At 39.9% G+C, this 20,549-nt stretch overlaps 1 protein-coding gene across 2 annotated transcripts in view; it reads left to right on the top strand.

Moving 5' to 3' along the window:
• Positions 1-18,436, top strand: part of ASB5 (ankyrin repeat and SOCS box containing 5) — a 39,168-nt gene extending 20,732 nt beyond the window's left edge. The window contains exons 1-7 of one of the 2 annotated variants that reach the window (XM_069573118.1): positions 6,376-6,532; positions 9,572-9,651; positions 11,637-11,744; positions 12,401-12,551; positions 12,721-12,855; positions 15,081-15,272; positions 16,304-18,436. In XM_069573118.1, the coding sequence (XP_069429219.1) occupies positions 6,472-6,532; positions 9,572-9,651; positions 11,637-11,744; positions 12,401-12,551; positions 12,721-12,855; positions 15,081-15,272; positions 16,304-16,431 (855 nt within the window). In that variant the 5' untranslated portion in view covers positions 6,376-6,471 and the 3' untranslated portion in view covers positions 16,432-18,436. Of the gene's footprint in view, positions 1-6,375; positions 6,533-9,571; positions 9,652-11,636; positions 11,745-12,400; positions 12,552-12,720; positions 12,856-15,080; positions 15,273-16,303 lie in introns of those variants that run through there. The other variant, XM_069573117.1, reaches the window with a different exon arrangement.
• The last annotated feature ends 2,113 nt before the right edge of the window (positions 18,437-20,549 follow it).

Genomic DNA, 20,549 nt, shown 5'->3' with positions numbered 1-20,549 from the left:
AACATATCCCCTTCACTGTGCATATTTTAATGAAATCATACATCTGTGCGCAATCAGTTCTATCTTTCATCCTTTATTTTCTCCAGCAAATTAACTGAAACATTTTCCTTCAATTCCATAGAGTTGCTTTAAAAAATTACTTATACTTTTGATGTATGTAAAGTTTTTGAAAGAAGTAATTGTGATCTCCTTTGTTCTCCTAATTATTTATGTGAATTATTATAGGTATTCCGCAAGCCACACACATCTCATCTAACTAAGTATGTAGTTACAGTCAAATCCAGTGACTTTTCTCCCCACTGCACTGGAAATTTGCTTATTCCCCAATATGGACTATAGAAAGCCCTTCTTGAGGCTTCTTGGGAATTCTATATTCAAATTACTCTTTTAAACTAGCATTTTTTTTGATTGCCCATTATAAGAGGTGCAGTGGTGGACCTGTCGAATGACAGACGTATGTACTCAGAGTTCACAGCCTCGTAGAGGAGACAGACATAGAAATAGATCCTTATAAGACCAGAAGTCCAAAATTGTTAAGACCAAAAGCTGCCCCAATTCTTATAATAAAGGATTCTATATTTATTTTACAATAACAAAAGAAAAGTGCAAAGCCGAAATGTCAAAAGCTTAAAATGGAAGTTTGTTTTTAGAAACAAAGATCAGTATTTACTTTTGCTGTTCATCTTGTTTGGATCCTTGAACTCTGTTTATGGGCACCAGCCTGTGGTGAAGAACCAGTGGCTTGTAACAGCTGCCTTCTGCAACCACGCTGGACTCAAAAAGCCCCTTTCCAGACCACCCTCTAAGATTTTCTCACCATCTAGGAATGTCTCCCCCATACAAATAGCCTCAGCTAAGCTGATCACAAGTTCCAGTTTTATTGGAAATGTCTGGCCTCTTGTGTAGTGATATCATATGCCCAGAGCTCACATAACCACCCTGCCCTTCTATATCAGTCCTAGACTCTGAATCAAAGAATGTTGGAGCCAGAAGGGAACCATCTCCTCCAAGCTCCTCATTTTATAGAAAAGGAAACTGAGGTATCACCATGCTATTTGCCCCAGGTCACATAGTTCCAAGGATTAGAAATTAATCCGAGATAAGGAAAAGATATTCTTGGTATTCATTCACGATAACTTTGAAGTAAATATTGGCAATGCAATGTGGCAGCAGATATTAACAGGGGAAATAATCTTACTCATGAGAGGGTTTTTTTCCCCCTTATCCAGCTTGTTATAAGAAAGTAGTACCCCAATAATTTTTTCCCATTATATCAACAGAAAGAACCTAATAATAGTGGGTGAAAAATAGAGATAATGGAATCTGTAACCATTTTTCATCTAGACCCATCTCAGTAGGTTAAAACCATGTAACAGGATCACCAGCTCAGTTAATCCCTGGCACCCTGTCATGGTTCAGCCACTGCTCTTGACTCAGTCGTGGACCATGCTCCTTGTTCAGCTTTACATGCCAACAAAAAAATACCAGGCACATGTTCGCTTTTTTCCTCTCTTCTGTCCAGCTGCTCCATCCTCTGCCTTTTAGGGTGAAAAATCTCAGCTGTACTTAAATTGACTCCTGACGTCTTTTGGTCTAGAAATGACCTCCAGAAAAAAAAAAAAAATCACAATAGGGAACTATGCCTATATAAATAGGAAGACTGTGATTTTGTACAGAAGCCAATTCTAAACTTAGATCCTTACAAGATGAGAACATGAGCTCACTACCAGCTGACCCTAATGCATGCACGCTGTTTATTCCTGAGGATGGAGGAGACAGGCTTGCCGGTCACCCGTCACGACCGAGCTTTCTGGCTGCAAGGCTGTTTACTGCTGTTATCAACTGGCGACTTTACATTGGATACATCTGTAGAGATTTCACACAGGCTTTCATGCTTGCAAGAGAGAGCACATTTCTATTCTGTTTCTGACTAGGGAAGGTGACTTTTTTGCACATTTTTGCTTTCTGTGTCATGCAGATAGTTAAATCCTGGCGACAGCTGGGTCTCCACTTTAAAAATAGAAAAGCTACTGCCTTCCTGGCCCAGCCCCCACCCCTGCCAGCCCTGCTCCCCGTGTTTCTGCACAGAGTTCAATGTGGAGGCCCTCCTCCAGTGAGCACGCAGGAATCTCTGTGAAAGCAAGAAGGGAAGGAAAGAAAGTAGTTAGAAATCCAGCTGCTGACCTTGCTGCTGGCTGGAGCCTTGCCTCGAGACCCTGGCTGTCCAGGCAGAAACGCCAGCCCCACTATGCCCTCAGACGGTGCTTCTGTTGAAGGGAACTGCATTAAGCAGACCCTCCCGAAAAGAAGGCTAGCGAGCGTAGAAGAATGTTCTTCTAAGCGAAAAGCTAGCTGGGGTATTCTGACCAGTCAAGGTTAGTAGAGCGGCCATTGCAAGTCTGTTGGTGTCCTGAAATAAACGATACTGTCTTTGCAAGTACTAACTTGAAGCTGTGGGTGCTTTCCAGAATGTGGACTCTGACCTGGAAATGTATGGCATGGCCAAGGGCTGCACTGTATCCTTCACCTTAGAGCATCTGGAAACTGCCCGTGCAGACTCATTCTTAGGACTGTGTATTAAACACCCAGGTAAACTCAGTAGTCCCTGGGTTGCTTACCTTTCCGGTTCAGCAGGTGTTTCTAAGTTGGTGTGGGAGCCAGGAAAGCTGCTATTGAGCAGGAAAAGAGTATTTCCAAGCAATTAAATATGGGAATTTCGAAACATTTAAGGTAGAAGGCAAGAAAATGAACAGAAGCACTTCCTTAAAGTGCCCTGGCATAGAGCTCTTAGATTTAATAATAAAAATATGAAAGCCATGGAGGAGAATGAGCACAGTGCCAAAAAGGAACTGTGTAAGGGAGTTATTTTTTAAAAGAACAAGTGTACACTTTTGTAAAACATCAATATGGTCGATGATAGACTTAATGTGGGAAGTGCAGATTTAGAGATAAAAATAACCCCCTATCCCCCTACAATGTAAAAGTTGCATTTACTATAGAATGGTTGGGGTCTGATGGATGTTGTTGAGAAATTGTTATAAATTTGTAAAACATGCAAATCGTCTTTTTAAATAGGATAAAATACTCATTTCTTTAATAGGCCGAGAAAGCAATCTGATTTTTCCCCCAATTTCTTGAGACAAACCACCCAGCCCAACATGTATTTCTTTTTCATTACTTTTTAACAATATGGTGATCAATAAAGATTGAGAACAAATTAGCATGGATTAAAAAAAAATGTGACAGCAAAAAAGATAATTTAACAAGTCAACTAGTATTTATTCATCCATCAGTAGACATTATTGACGTGGTAGGTATTCGGGATATGCAGTGAGCAAACTGTAGCAAGTCCCACTTTCTAAGATCTTCCACTGCAGTAGCAAAAAGTTCTACGAAGAAAAACAGAGCAGGAAAATGAGAGAGAAAGAGTACTGTCGTAGGGGTAGGACGGTCTCATAAAAGGCGGTCAGAGAAGAGCTCCCCTGTGAGGCGATTCCAGTGGACAATAAAAGCTGGCCAGAAGCCATGTGCGTCTCTCAGAAAGAAGTGTCGCAGGCAGAGGGCCCAGAAGCCCAGATGTTTAGCATGGCTGAACGAGGACCACGGGTGTAGGGGAGGGGTGGAACTGGTCACACTGGTCAGAAATTCCTTGGATTTTACTCTGGGGGAGAAAGAAAGTCATTGGAATGTTTCTCACTTTACAAGGATCCTCGTGTTTTGGATAGACTGTTGGAAGCACATGGGTGGAAACACACCTGTCAGGAGGCATTTGCATTAAGTCAAGCGGGCATAATGGTGGCTTGGACTAGAGTAGTAGCAGTGGAGGTTATGACAATAGTCGAAGCTGAATTATATTTGAATGGTTGAGGCAAAAGAACCTACCCGTGTTTGACTGTGGGGTGTGAGAAATAGAAACTCAGGAATACACAAAGGCTGTTGGTGCTGAAGCACCTGGGTGATGGTATTGCTACTTACTGATAGGAAGGGGAGCTGGGAAGGATCACAGCCAAGGTTCAGTCTTCGGCATGTTCAGTTGCAAGGCCTACTTAGATAGCCAAGCGGAAAAGGTGAAGAGTCAGTTGGAAATACACATCTTGGATTTAGAGGGCAGAGCTGGTCTGAAGATACAAATTTGGGGTGATCAACATGTAGATAATATTTACATCAATGGGACTAGAAGAGATCCTCCCAAGAGTGAGTGTAGATGAGGCAAGGACTGAGCTTGAGATGCGGATCCACGAAAAATGAGTGAGGAGAAGTAACTGGTTTAATAATAACTGCCTCCCTGCAAAAAGCAAAGGAAACAGTTAATACATATGAAGCTTTCCTTTAAACTGCTGTGCTTAAATTTAAGGCCGTATTATTAGTGCCAGGTGACAGAAGGGATGGTAACACTGTCTTAAAGCAATGAAGAAGCAAAAAGAATAGTTGGTTTTGAGAGAAAGGTGATGACTTTCCTTTTAGAAATGTCTTGAGACACCAGCAAAATATCTACAGGAGTGTCCAGAATTAAATTTTGTAATGTGTCACAAAAATTGAAGAGCTCTCTGTGTGGAAGTGACCACTGTCTCTGAATTTTGACTGTTCCCTGTCCGTTTATATCTCCTACAGATACATGTAAGAGGTATAAGATGAACTAAAGTCTTCTTATCTTAGAAAGTGAAAGTGAAGTCACTCAGTCGTGTCCGACTCTTTGTGACCTCATGGACTGTAGCCTACCAGGCTCCTCCCTCCATGGGATTGTCCAGGCAAAAGTACTGGAGTGGATTGCCATTTCCTTCTCCAGGGGATCCTCCCGACCCAGGGATCGGGCCCGGGTCCCCTGCATTCCAGGCAGATGCTTTAACCTCTGAGCCACCAGGGAAGTCCTTCCTCTGAGCCGCCAGGGAAGTCCTTTCTTATCTTAAATAAATTAAATTACTCTATTTCCTGTATAGAAGATGCAGTGAAAAGCTCATAGGACAGACATAGAGAGGTATTTGTTCAAAATGGAATTTGGATTGTATTGTCATATTTCAAATGCATTTAGTACAACTGTGCTAAGTACATTCGCGTTCACTACAATCCTATGATGGAAACAGAATTATCCTTCCCTTGAAAGGTGAGAAAACCGAGGCTCAAGAGTCCATCTGTGCTGGCCTCTGAGCTCAGGTCTCTGTGATGAAGTCCAGCAGGCTCTGTCCCCAGCAGCAATGGTCACTGGTTTTTATGAAGTGTGTTTAATAGTCTTTCTCCCTTGATTTTGGATATTCACAGGGGAACTACTATCTTTACTTCCTTAAAAATTTAGTCCTATTTCTTGAGACAAACTGCAGCAATGCTTTCATTTATCTGTGTGGGTGTTGTTGTTTTTTTGTTTTTTCCTGTTCCTGCCCATACCCTGTATTCTTGTACGATAACAGAAGGCTGCTGGATCATGAGCAGGAAATCAATCAGAGTAAGTGGCAGGATGGTCCATGCAAGTCCGCACATGTGCTCGAAGTTTCCAAGGTACAGCTCGCTCTGGTGGTCTCAGATCCGGACTAGCATTATGTTCAGGAAATGAACGACAAGGACATAATCTGAGTGGAAAGACAAGGACAGTCTCAGTCTTTGAAGAGACTGGTTTTGGCAACATGTTACTTCCCTAATCAACCACGTCCTCAAGGATTTGTATGGCTTTATTAATCTGCTCAACAGAAAAGTACTCAGTAAGGGTCAGTAAATCCCGGGTGATTTTAAAAGTATTTTATAAATCTGTGGATAGGGATGCGTTAGATGTCGTTGAGTCTGAAACTTCGCCACATCTTTGGATCTTCTTTAAGACAAATAACATGAAATTGCGTAGTTTTAAAAAGTGGCCGTGGAAGTTCCAGGTTCTCGACTTCACAGTAAATCCACATCCATCACAAGGAGGGTTATTGATTTAAGACCTGCAGTCTGTAAAGTGTATTAGTAGTTTGCTCTCTGATTCATATATGAAGATGTCATTGCTTTTCACCTCTCCTTGTCATCTCCTGTTTGAGATGACTGTCCTGACATTCCTGTTTGGGACCACTTAGGAAAATCCGGTGTGACCCAAACCCAGAGAGCCCCCTGTACTGCTCCTAAATTTGCTCTCTGATGAGTCCTGCTTCCACATCTGCTGATGGGACTAGGATGGGCAGAAGGCAAAGACTTTCTGAAAAATAAAATGGTTTCATCATAACCCTGGGCAGAGATCCAAGTGTAATACTTTTATTTCATTGCAGAGCACATAATGTAAGGAGAGGAGAAAAATGAATTGGGAACAGTCAGATTCTCAAAGAGCAGTGAGCAATAGTAAGAGGCAATTCTGAAAAGAAATCTGATTTTCCAAAAGCTGTTTTTCTTTTTGGAGGTAAAAGGTCACGTTACAAGGAGCTCAGAGCTGCATAAAATGGCTGAACAGAGCTAACACATACATGGCAAGTGACCTTTTTTTTTTTTTTTAATGCTGATCAAAAAAAAGATATGAGTCGGATTTACCTCAACAGTGGCTGGCTTGAAGTGCCGTGGGGAGATGGTGATTTAGGTATGTTATAGACCCCTACGGACCCATAAATATCTGAGAACGTGAATGTTTTTGCTCTGGTAAGGTGGTTGTTTACAGAATACAACAGGCTCTCTCCTTGTAAATTATATACCAGATGCCCTGGAACGAGTGTTATTTCTAAATATAGGCACTGGCCTCCTGTGTTGCTACAGAGAGACCGAAGCAGTGGGCATTAGATTAGCTGGTGAAAGTTACAGACTTTTTGTAAAACATTTTCCCGTTGAATAATTTATCCTAAGGAGTTCAACTGAACTTTTATTTTTTAAATCTTAGATACCCAATGTAAAGTCTAACAAGATTGTAGAGTTTAAAAAGTTGTAAATGAAGATATTTATCTTTTGTTTGGTCTTGAGAAAGCTTATAAATCTTTCTACTGTAAAGCATATCTGTATTGAAAAGTAAGATATTTAATATTGAATATATCTGAATAGAAATTTGCAGTTGAGTCTCAGATTTTGAAAGGGAGCAGCAGGGAGGGATGAAGGTTTAGCTCAAAACAGAAACTGGAGCATGATGGATCCTCTGATTCTCACATGTTACCAGATTAATTATAGAAATTCATCTAAGGAATTATAAGGAAGCAGACCAGGTGGGGTTGCTTGGGAGTTAAGTAAGCAGAATTCAAAACAATAACTTTTTTCCCTGACTCGCCAGCATGTACTATAAATTACTCCTGTAATGGATTGCTATGACTTTATTTCTCAGCGCTTACTTAGGAAAGAGAAAGATAGCAACAGTGTTGATCATTGGCTTAAATACATTTATGAATCATTCAATTGCTTTATATGGTTTATTTAATTAAGCTGAAAGCACTGAAAATCATTTTGGTCAATAGATGCTGTTATTTATGGCTTGAGTTCCCCTAATTTTGGAGAAGAATTGTTCCTTTAAATTCATATTAAAAACCTCCTGTATTTATCAGTTCATATTTAACTAAGAATGCTAGGTATTATTTGTACATTTATGGTGGCAGGCATGTACTTAGCATGCTCCTTTCTAGCCTGCTCTCAATCTTGTCTCACAGGTGGTATTTTTCCTATTTTATGAGCAAATTGACCCACAGAGAGATTAGGTCCTCCCTGAAGGCCACCACCCTAATCTGGGATTCAAGGCCAGGCCTGCCCAGTCCCTCAGTCTTTTTCCTCCATGACCCTTCTGGGCTCCAACCTGCATCTCATCTCTCTCTTCCTCCTGGTCTCCATTTCTCTCACCTCCTCCTCCTCTAGCTCACCCCACTGCTTTTAGGCCACAAGCAGCTGGGCTCCTGGGCAGGTGAGCAGAGCTGAGTTCATCCAGGAAAATATTAGTAATAGGGCGTGGCTCTCAGAAGACTGACCCCTGCCTTTCAGGCCAAGGGAGCCCTCGCCCACACCAATTATTCCCAGTGGGTTTCTCACTTACCACCACCCACACTCTCCTGCAGACCGTGTGACATTTAACTCCCCTTTTATGCCGGTGGAGGTCCTATGAATAGAGATGATAGCAAATGCACAGACAAAACTCTGGCTTCAGTTTTTTTTTTTTCTTCCACCGTAAAGGACTTGAGGCTTGGTGATAAAGAAAATGACAGTGGGTACAGAGAGCTTTGTGACCGTCTTGGAGGAGAATAGGGGACTGTGATGGGTGGTAACTTCAGTAAACACTTAACATTTCTTTATTTTGGCCCTGATGTGGCCTATTTTCTGAATGACGCTTTTCCATTTTTTCTGCCTTTTGTGAACAACAGCAAGCAATGCTGAATGGTCCAGAAGACTAATGAAATCATTTTGATGGATAAATTGTATGTAAAATAGGAATATCTAGTACCCCTCAGTTGTAAGTGTTATTAATTTTGCTGCCCCTTACAGTCTTAATAGTTTACTGGAAAGAAATGAGTCCAAAAATGAATCCAAAAGGCCATTTCTGTAGACTGTTGTGAGTGCCAGCATCTGGTTAATTGCCACATTAGCCAGTGACGGTGGAAGAATTGATAACAGATCAGCCTCATACAATTCAGCATACAGCGTACAGCGATGAATTAAGGATAATGAAATTTACTAACCCATTATATAGGAGGGAGCATTATAAATCATTACAAATATTATAAATGAATATTTAAATTCAAACATTTATTTAAGCATTGGTTACTCAAAACCTTGTTAATTTGCTACCGCTGTGCTCAATAAATGAACACAGTGGTTTTACACATGCAGTCTGTTTGGGAAGTTAATAATTTGCTTATTTAAACATTCACCATGAAAACTGATATATGTTCTGATGTCCTCCAGAGTTGTGCTCTGCAGTCAAGTTGTTTAATGATAAAATAAACAATTGCATATGATTTTGAAAGCATTGAATTTTATCTTCATAGATGGGAACTGGAAACATAACTGTTTCCCCCAAAGACTTACTTATGATGGTGACTTTAGCATTTTATTTTGTGAGAATATAAGGCTTCAATTCTTATAAATTATTATTTTCCTGCCAGATTTGCCCTATTAACCAATATTTATTGGGGTATACTAATTCAATTCTGCTTTTAATATGATATGGGAGTGTTGCATCCTGGAAAGAAACAATACCCCCAAACTAATGAAAGATAACTCTTTGTTCAGTTGATAATTCAAAGAATTGGATATTGTGGCTTGTTAATTTTTTGGATAAGCAGGAAATAATGCTGGATGGAAAGGCAAAACAATGGCAGTGGAGTTGTAACAATTCAGTTCTGGAATTAGACTATGTGACTCTTTTTAAATGTTTTCATTTCTTCTAAAGCTTTTACTTCCTTAACTTTAAAACAGAAATACTAATGATACGTATCTCAAAGAGTTGGTGCCGGGTGCGTGCATGCCCCTCTGTGTCTGACTCTTTGAGACCTAATGGATTGTAGCCCGCCAGGCTCCTCTGTCCATGGGATTCTCCAGGCAAGAATACTGGAGTGGGTTGCCATTTCCATAGGGTTAAAAAGAGTTGACAGCAACCACCACAATCAGGGTTTGCTCTAACTCACAGATTTTTGTTTTCTTTCTTTTCTGGAAGGTTCCTGGGCAGATCGGTCACCACTACATGAAGCAGCCAGTCAAGGTCGTCTTCTAGCTCTGAGAACATTATTATCACAGGTAAAATATAACATATAATTTTATAATGTAAGATAATACATAAATTTATGATATAACCTATAGTTTAAAATATGTCTCTCTTCCCTGAGCATACAGCATTCATTATCAATATTAATCAACTCAAAACCAACAAAATTGCTTGATAACTTCTACTAGCTTTTTATTTTAACTCATATTGTTAGCCAACTCCATAGTTTCTCATTTATCTTTTGAAACATCTTTTAAAATATTTTGGTATAGTTTTATGCCTTAGTATTTCAGATTCCTCACACAGTACATTTGTTCATTGATAGACATATTTAAGCAGGAAGTAATTGGATATATGTATTATTCATCACACATTTTAAATATGCTTACATCGGTACAATGGTGTGCAGTTAATTGCAGGCTTAGTTCGGTCATAAAATATCCAAGGAAGGATAATCAGACCAGATGCTTGCTGTAACAATGCTTTTTACATTATGGTAATCTGTAGTATGTTATGGGGGTTTGCCTATGAACGCCACAGAACAGTCATTTTTACACCTCTTTGATCATCAGACTCACCAGAGGGAAAAAGAAAAGCACTGATTCCTTTTGAAGTATAAGGGACTCGGGCTTGGCCAATGGGATATGAATGCACACCCAGGTCCGGAAGTCCTTGCCCTGGTGCTTCTCAGAATCAGGGAGACAGGAGTTTTCTCAGATGACTACGAGGGGAGAAAGGGTTGTGTCACTCACTCTAAGTAACACTGCCCTGGGCTCTGGTCACCTGAACTCCTGGCTGGCACTTGAGGTGAACCACAGCATGTCAGAGCTTCCTTTTACTCACCTGTGAACTGAGGTTGCAGAACAAGACACTCCTTAGGGCCTTCCAGTTCCAGGATAATCCGGTGACTGTGTGGTTTGCTCATCACCTGATGAAATATACAATAAAAATTGCAAAACATCACTAACTGCTGAAGGGCAACCCCTCTGAAAGGGTCACACAGTTCTTGGAGAGGAGGAGTCTTAGGAGATTTGTAAGCGCATGTCCACAGACAGGCCAGCTGAGAGGGTCAGAGGCTGTGTCCAGAGCCCTTGTGAGACGGAACCTGGACCTTTCAGAGGCTTCTGTCATCGGTCACCCTCATGGGCAGTGGCTGGAAATCAGCTCTCCAGGTCTGGCTACAGACCAGCCAATCTGAAACCTCTGACAGGGTGATTCAAGGGATCTTAAAAAATTGCCACTCACTAGTAGCAAAGATTTAGGGTGATATTTATTTTCTTGCCTTCATTTCAAGATTCTTCAAGTCCTTCCTGGTGTTATTCTAGATCATGGTAACCTATAAGATGCTGTGGGGCTTTGACCACAAAAATCTTCCTGTGATGATGGTAGTATGATTATCCAAGAGTGAATTATCAAATATAGCAGGAAGGCAAGGAACCTTTTTTCCCTAGCAACAGTTAAAAATATTTTAGACTGATATCATTAGTTTATTTGGAATGAAAATATTTAGATTTTACTTAATTTTGATTGAATAATACAATAAGACTTTTTCTGTATGCTGGGCATTTTAATCATTATTGCTTTGCATGTATCATCTCATTTAATTGTACCAATATATTTAGAGGTTAGAGTTGCAATTCAGATTTTAAAAAATACTGCCTTATGGTACTTCAAACTCACATCTAAGTGACTTTGTATTGAGACTTGTTAACCACCAGCATATAAGCTAGTTGATGGGGCTCAGAGAGGACTGCCCCAAATATGTCAAGGTGGCTCCGAATCTGTTGGACAAACCACTTAAGGCTGTGTGGGATGCAATATGATGGTTACAACAGTTTGGTTCAGGGGATCTGACAGCTGCCTGGCTCTGGGGGTTTGAACTGGTCATGCCTGCTAAACTGAAACCCATTTTCCTGAGATGTTCTGGTCTTTGCCGTCACCTTCTAATGACCGTTGACACAGGGGATTTTTCTCTGACTTTCTGCTCACGTTTCAAAATTACTGATGTCATATTTAGGGTTATAATGTCAACGCAGTGACCATAGACCATGTCACGCCGTTACACGAAGCCTGCCTTGGAGATCACGTGGCCTGTGCCAGGACGCTTCTGCAAGCCGGAGCCAACGTAAGTGCCCCAAAAAGCGTTCCCCGTCCCACATGGGCTGACTGAGAGAAGCAGGCAAAGGCCTCATTTTGCATCTCTTGCCTTCTTAGTAGTTTTCAAAAGCAGAACAAAAAGAAAGCTCTCAAACTGCCCGCTAGCACTCAGGGTAGCACGCTGCAGGGTATGGAGTATCCCTTAGGCTATTTCCTGCTTTTGCGATTCTAAATAACAATAGATGAACATCTTTAAGCTATAATGTGTGCTCATCTTTTGAATTTTTTTTTTAGATAAATTCTCAGAAATAGGATTTCCAATTTCAGCTGCCAACCAGCAAAGTGGCTTCATCACTATTACATTTGTACCTTTTTTCCCCCTAACTACAAAGTACCTAATCATTTAATTCATTTTTGTGTATTTGATTCTAGAGTTGTTTTTTTTTTTTTTTTCAGAATTCCACTAGTTTCATGCCCACTCCTGTAGATTATCCACCACATCATGTTTCTGCTTATCCCTTAGCATTTTCAAGCTCTGCTTACGGATGTGTGTGTGAGCTTAAATAGCCTTTGTCACGTTTGCTGCACACACCTTCTCAGTTAATACCTGTTTCCACGCACATACCTGCCAGGAATGGCGAGTGGTTCTGTGACTCTCATTCTCAGAGCTCTGGTTTGGTTTAGGTAAACGCGCTCACCATAGACGGCGTGACCCCCTTATTCAACGCATGCTCACAAGGCAGCACCAGCTGCACAGAACTGCTCCTGGAATACGGCGCCAAACCCCAGCTGGAGTCTTGCCTTCCTTCCCCTACGCACGAGGCAGCCAGCAAAGGTGACTGTGACTGGGTGAAGTGACAAGGCGAAAAAGCACCTTCAGCCACAGGCATAGTGAATAAGGCTGCAGGGAGAAGCCTGGGGCGGGTGTTGGGGGGAGCTGTGTGTTGGAGGTGGGGGAACAAGTGTTCAGGAGACGCAAACTCACCTGTACTTTGTGTTGGCAGGTCACCACGAGTGTCTGGAAATCCTGATATCCTGGGGTGTAGATGTTGACCAAGACATTCCTCATCTGGGAACCCCTCTGTATGTAGCTTGCATGTCCCAGCAGTTCCATTGTGTCCGGAAGCTTCTTTACGCTGGTAATTTTCTATACCATCTTCCATTCTGTCTGTACACACAAGCAGTTTTTCAGCTTCCTATTGACTTCTCTAAATAAGCTTCTTTAAAAATTACACCTTATGGATAAAAATGTTCTTATTCTAAGCATCCTCACCTATAACTCTAAAATCCATAAAAGGGAGCACATTTGTGGTAACTCCACTTGACCTCAAAACTCCAAAAGTCCTACCTATAAAGGTTATAAAATTAAAATCCTCAAGGTTGGATATAATGGTGCCCAATATCTCTATCTCTGTGAGCAAACCTATCAAAAGAAATGTTACGGATTATAACTGCTTAGGTAATCTTGTCTTTCAAGACTGCCCCACTTTGTAATTTCCCCAAAAAGACTTAATACCCTTTCACTTTCTTGAAACAAGCCAATTCCTTAAAGTTCATCTTCAGCCCTAAGAAACTATTCATAATCTTCTGAGACCATGTGGTATCTTCCACTCTAAGACTGCGAGCCCTTTTAAGATACGAATTATATCTTTTTTTTCCATCAACTCTTCCCTCTAGCCCAATGCCTCGCATGTGGCAGGTGCTCAAAATATACATAAAATGAGTAAATGGATTTCTGTGGTTTTTGTTTATGGCACTCATTCAGACTCTGATATATGAGAGTGAAAGTGTTAGTCACTCAGTCGTGTGCGACTTTTTGTGACCCCTTGAACTGTAGCCCTCCAGGCTCCTCTGTCCATAGGATTTCCCAGGCAAGAATACTGGAGTAGGTTGCCATTCCATTCTCCAGGGGATCTTCCCGACTCAGGGATGGAGCTTGGGGTCTCGCACATTGCAGGCAGATTGTTTACCATCTGAGCCACCAGGGAAGTCACATATATTTTTAGTAATCCTATTATGTGTTACTCACTTCATCTTGGCTAAATTATACGCTTCTTCAAGCAGTGTCAGTATCCACTATTTCTTTCTCTTTATACCTAGTAAGAGTCTTAAACATGAGTTCTGCTAACGATGGCTGGCAGATTGTTATTTTCTGGCTATGCTCACCCATAAATTTGTATAACCAGAAGAGTTTATTCTTTACAACCTGCTTTATTTTGCTTGCAATATTATTCTCTTCCCAATATTTTATATTGGGTAAAAAAAAAAGCCTGAAGCAGTATTGTTAGTAATTGTGGATTAGTTGTTATTTTCAGACTTTGATCTCCCATAAAATTGGTATAACCAATGAAATGTATGCTTTCTCGGTGGAGATTTTGTTATGGAATATAATGTTTTTCACTAAGTCTTTTACATTTGATTTAAAAATATTGAAAACAAATACATTTACTGAAACTTGAGAGTATCAGGAGGGCCATAAAGGGACTCATGAAATGTGCTGCTTCTTATAAACATCATCGGTTTTATTGATGGTGTCAGAAAGCAGAGCTGAGAAGGACTTAATGGATTTTTATTAACAGGCCTGTCTTGGTGTTGTAACTTTTTATGTATTGGAAAATGGGATCATTATTCTTTACAGTATTAAGCAGCATATATTCATTGCATGTGTGTCAAATGACCACCATGTGCCAGGGGTTTGCACCAAGATAAAATACCTGTGTAATAGGTAATTTAACATGGAAGGATATTTTAATATAGGCATTTTAAAAACTTACTTTGAATGCAGAAATATAATGTGCTCTTCTACTTAAAAGGCTCAGTTCCTTTATATATTTATTGAATTAAACTACCTGAGTGAGAGGGGGACAAATCTGTATACATTTTACCCAAAGAACTCACATATCTACAGTCATAAGTTTTCCGAGAAACCAAAGAGCTCTATTGCCCTAAAATAAATGAAAAGAATAAGAACAATAAGCTCTTGAATAATCCTAAGAATGATCCATTGTGAGGCAAATGGATATGTCAACCTAATTGTGCACTATAAATACTAGTTAATATGATTACTTTGGGAATTGTTTAAAATTAAAAAAAAATAATTTATTATGAGATTTTTCAAGCACAGAGAAAAATATTAGAGGACTTAACAAAAGTGTGAACTCTCCATCCAGGTGTATTGCATTTTAAGATTTAATACATGTATGTATGAAGCATATTTGTGAAATCTGCATTGTGCATATATATTGCACACAGAGAAGTAGCTTATTATAGAGAATTGAGGTCCTCTTTGTGGCTGACACACCGGCCTCCCCTTGCTGAGGTAGGTGATTCGTCTCACAAACCATCACTCCTCATTTCCATGTAGGCGCTGATGTACAAAAAGGCAAATATTGGGATACTCCATTACACGCTGCTGCTCAACAGTCCTGTACAGAAATTGTAAACTTACTGCTAGAATTTGGAGCGGATATCAATGCCAAAAACACAGATCTTCTGCGACCTATCGATGTAGCGACTTCTAGTAGTTTGGTGGAAAGATTATTGCTTCAACATGAAGGTAAGAAGAATCTATGAGGGCATTAAAAACATTTTGAAGGGCTTGAAATAGATGAAATTAGAAGACTTTTTGTTGGCATGTAAAATAACAATGGCATAACATTTGGAATATTTTTTGAAGGAAGATAACTTTTTAACTTGAGTTGCATTCATAAAGAAGGTATCATGAGGATTTTGATTTTCTTTGTTCTCATCTTACCTAAATTCTGTATTCCTTCAGTTTAAGTTAAATATATTATTTTTGACAGTAAACAATATGTTGATTCTGTTTAAATATATATTTGTTAATATATATCTTGAAATATGCCCCATTTTATAAGGATATGCATCATCTATAGTGTGTTATAGAAACATAATCATGAATTTTTATTCTAAAACAGAAATTCTAAAGCCTGGTCTAGACACTAGAATAGAATTTGCTTTGGCTTAAATAGTTAACCTAATTTGAGGAAAAAAATTTTTTTTAATTCCCCTTTTAGTGTCTAACACTTCTTGGACCTTTTGATTTATATGTCCTTCATAAAGCAGGAGATTTATATCTCCTTCAAAAAGCAAAAAGCCTTGTTTTTGAGGCTTTATAAACAACAACAATTTCATAAGCCTGAAGATTAAAATATTTTAAAGAACATGCATGGATATCTCAATCATAATAAAGTCTTACAAATAAAAGCAATACATATGCTTATGTAAGTTTCCCTAGGTTAATGGGTTTCCCAGGTGGCATAGAGGTAAAGTATACGCTTACATTGCTGGGTTCAGTCCCTGGGTTGTGAAGATCCCCTGGAGGAGGAAACGGCAACCCACTCCAGTGTTCTTGCCTGGAAATTCCATGGACAGAGGCACTTGGTGAGCTACAGTCCATGGGGTGGCAGAGAGTCAGACAAAACCGAGCACGCATACACACGCAATGGTCATACTGCCCTAATTTATTGCAAAGCACTGTCTTTTTTATGTGGTTTGATTTCATGTGTCTTACAACACAGAAAAATCCATTTTGATTTTAATGAACAAATACTTTCACGTTTCTTACAGCCACCCCAAGCTCTCTATGCCAGCTCTGCAGACTCTGTATCAGAAACTACATCGGTAGACCAAGATTACACCTGATCCCACAGCTCCAGCTGCCAACGTTATTGCAGACTTTCTTACAGTATCGATAAGGGAGTAAAGTAATCCTAAATGTCTGAAAATCAGAAGTTTCTATTTCATCTGCATAGTGTATATTTCATGTTAAAACATGCTAAAGCGATGGTAGAGATATGAGAATACCCGGGAAGACGTGAAATAGCAATTTTAGTTAAAGTGTACTAGTGCGTAGTATGTTTCCTGCATTTTTACTGTTTTTGGACTATAATACATTTAAAGTATCTATGTGAACCCTTACTAAAAGTATTCATATATTTTTGGAGGTCTATATTCTTCGATTAATGTTTATGCTTTTAAGTTTTGGCCTCTGTAATTGATTATTTCTGTATTGTTGACATTAATACAAAATATGAGTATGGTTTAGAAAAGAGCGGCTCATATATTTTTTGAAATAAAGATGACTGTCATTCAGGAAACCCACTATGTTAAATGTTTACTTATCATTATAATGATCAATTCAGTAAAGAAAAGACGAATCGCCCCTTTCCTGCAAAGGTCCCAGTGGTCACTTCACTGCCTTAGGTAAACCTGTTTCAGAAACTGGCAGGACTAGAATGATCACTACAGCTCTCTCACCCTGAGAAGTCTGGAACATTACACACCTGCTCAGTGTAATTGAAGACCCTTTCCTACTAATGAGTGGTCTCTCAGGGTCTCTCTTCTATGCTTTAATACATATCACCCCAGCCTCCTCCATTCAGAGGCTGTCGGGAGCTGGTGAGACTTGGACCAGGAAAATGAACTTCATATCTAGTTGATAAAGAGGCCCTGGGTTACACTCTAGGGATCAGGGGGGCCCAAGGCTGTAAAAGGTGGAAGATAAAAAATGCCTTAAAATGTGGGGTTTTCAAAGAAAAAGAAAAAGGGTATTACTTAGCAAACACAGAAACCTTAGGAAATGTCCCCCATCTGTGGACCTTCACTGCGGTGTTTCTAATTCTTGCACAAAACAAGGGTTCAGCATAGACGATACTGAAAGGGATGCTGTACATAAGAAGGTTTCCTCTGTGGGGTTTATTCTCTTCTGCTTAATGTATTTGAGTACAATATAAAAAGTAATTAAAAATAAAATTAAACATTAAAAAAAACTCTCTGTGCCTACTTTGTAAACTATTTGAATTTATAAGATAATAAAATACTTATAACACTGTGTAAAGTAGAAGAAAATACTTGGATGAGTCCTATAAATTTATCAAATTTTGATAAAACATTTTGATAACCAGGGGCCTATTTTCCTTTTTACTTAATTCTTGACTGACTGCCAGAGACCTGTGGGAAATAAACTATCATTGTATATATCCCCAAAGTTATTAAGACTACATTTTTAAAGAATCATTCTAGATTTTCAAAAGTCAAAATAAGGTTGTGGCATGTTTGTTTAAAAAAAAATGTCTTCAATGTGGCTAGAGACTTTTAAATTAGTCTGTTTTACAAAATATCTCAGTTTAATAAATTTGTAATATCCTCAGAATAATATGCATTTAACCTTTTTTATTATAGAGTAACCCTATGAAACATAATCACATATTAAAATTGCTTTTCAGTAAAACAGTGTCTACTAGTATTCTTCCTGAGCAAGAAGTCATCTTATGGTGCAAGGCATCCCTCTTATTTGGTCTTATGTCAGTAAGAGAAGCAAATATCAAATATTAAAATAAAAATTGACACTTGGAAAGTTTTAGAGTGCTGGTACCTTGTATATTAGTTTGAGTATGATTATTGTATCAAAGAACTGTTCTAATTTAAACATATCATATGTATGTTACTATATTAAAGTGTGATGTTTATCCCTGGAATAAACCAGTTTTTTTTTCTGTTCTAATTAGTATTTGATTTTATAATGGAAGGTAATGGAGAATATGATTCAGTTGTCCTTATTTACTACTGGTTTTCAAATCACTGTATCAGGAGCAGTTAAGAGTAGCATAATGCCGACTGACACCGTGAAGTTCCTCTAATCAAAATCTTTTTACATACATGTGTAAAGGTCCAAAGACAAAATTATACAAAGGCAAAATAAAAAAATACTACAGATAGTCCTATACCATACTTAGTATGGGGTTGCCTCCTGATCAACCCATCATAAGGTGAAAATCAGTTCAGTTCAGTAGCTCAGTCGTGTCCAACTCTTTGCAACCCCATGAATCGCAGCACGCCAGGCCTCCCTGTCCATCACCATCTCCCAGAGTTCACCCAAACTCATGTATATCGAGTCGGTGACTCCATCCAGCCATCTCATCTTCTATCGTCCCCTTCTCCTCCTGACCCCAATCCCTCCCAGCATCAAAGTCTTTTCCAATAAGTCAACTCTTCACATGAGGTAGCCAAAGTATTGGAGTTTCAGCTTTAGCATCAGTCTTTCCAAAGAAATCCCAGGGCTGATCTCCTTTAGGATGGACTGGTTGGATCTCCTTGCAGTCCAAGGGACTCACAAGAGTCTTCTCCAGCACCACAGTTCAAAAGCATCAATTCTTCGGTGCTCAGCTTTCTTCACAGTCCAACTCTCACATCCATACATGACCACTGGAAAATATCATATGTTAAAAATGCATTTAATACACCTCCCCATGGAACATCAGAGCTCAGCCTGGCCCACCTTAAATGTACTCAGATCACGTGCATTAGCTTGCAGTTGGGCAAAATCATCTAACACAAAACCTAGTTTATAATAAAGCATTGACTGTCCCATGCAGTTGACTGAATGTTGTACTGACAGTGAAAAGTCTGGGTCTAGAATGGTTAATCATGTATCAGTTGCTCTGCTCTGTAGTCAGGGGACTGCCTGGGAGCGGTAGGATCCTGCCCAGCATCAAGAAATCTGGTGGGACAGTCTACCACTGGCCTGGGACAAAGACCCAAATGCAGTCCTCAAAGCACGATTTCTACTGAAGGCGTATGGTTTTCAAACCACCCTAAAGTCAAAAAACCAGTAGATCGGGGGCCATCTGCATTTGATACGAGATTAAAGAAATATGGTGAAATAAATGCTGGAGTAAAGCACAGCTGAACACATTTATTTTTGTAGGAAAAAAGTATTTACTTTCTATTATTGTTGTAACCACAGAGTACAGATGCTCAGAAATCAGTAAATAGAAACAGTATGAAAAGATGGCCTCTTCTGAAAAGGTCTAAGAGTATCCACTGTGTTTCCTTAGACAGCCCTGAACCCAGGTGAGTGGTTCTCCATTTACTACCAACAATTTAAACAAATGATCCACTCCCTTGGGTTATCCCCACCTTTTTACTCTAGTTTCTCTACTTTCTTATTTATAATTGGTTTAAGATTTGCCCTCTCTATTAAAAGCCCTAACAATCATTCTCAGTCTTTTTTTGGGAGCAAATTTTGTTCAGAAAATTCAGGCCTTGTTACCTCTCCATCTGATCTAGGGCTTCAACAAAAAAAGGGGTGCCCTTCGGGGAATATAAATGACCTAAATATATGAAATGAAACATCCACTGGAATTGCTATGGCAAATGGAAACATTCATTCTGTGTCATACAAGAGCAGCAGATTAGGTCCGCCTGCTAGAAACAGGAGAGTTTTAGTGTTTCTGAGTCCCAACGTAAACGGATCATGCCAGTGATTCACCCCTCAGACCATGAAGGTTCCCAAAGGCTCGAGGAGAGAAAGGCCGTGTTTCTGGGGGGCACAGGCCCTGGTAACAACCAGGAGAGGATTTCCTGGATGCAGGGTGGGAGATGCAGCGAGTCGGGACATCCGCTGTCAGGACAGCTCGTCACAGGAAGACCATTTCCCCTCAGGGCTTCCCTGGTGGCTCAGTTGGTAAAGAATCTGCCTACAAGGCAGGAGACCCAGGTTTGATTCCTGGGTTCGGGAAGATCCATCTCCCCGGGTCATCTCTTGTCAAAATCATACCTCAGCAGGGTGAGGCGTGCAGGCAGGTAATCTGTGAATTGCGCAGAAGGAGGAACAGGGTTTCTTCCCCAGGGGGGAGCTGAGGCTGGGCTGGAGGATACGGCAATGTGGTGCCAGCATCCTGCACTAGACCAAGGAGAAAAGGCGTGCAGAAAACCCTGTTTCTAATCCTCCTTCACCCAGAGACGAGACGGAACTAACACCCTGCTGCTGCTGCTGCTGCTGCTAAGTCACTTCAGTCATGTCTGACTCTGT

The sequence above is a fragment of the Ovis canadensis genome, chromosome 26 (assembly GCF_042477335.2).
Source record: "Ovis canadensis isolate MfBH-ARS-UI-01 breed Bighorn chromosome 26, ARS-UI_OviCan_v2, whole genome shotgun sequence".
NCBI classification, from domain to species: domain Eukaryota; kingdom Metazoa; phylum Chordata; class Mammalia; order Artiodactyla; family Bovidae; genus Ovis; species Ovis canadensis.
The sequence above is the reverse complement of the archived record's forward strand: the minus strand, read 5'-3'. Positions and strand labels throughout refer to the sequence as shown.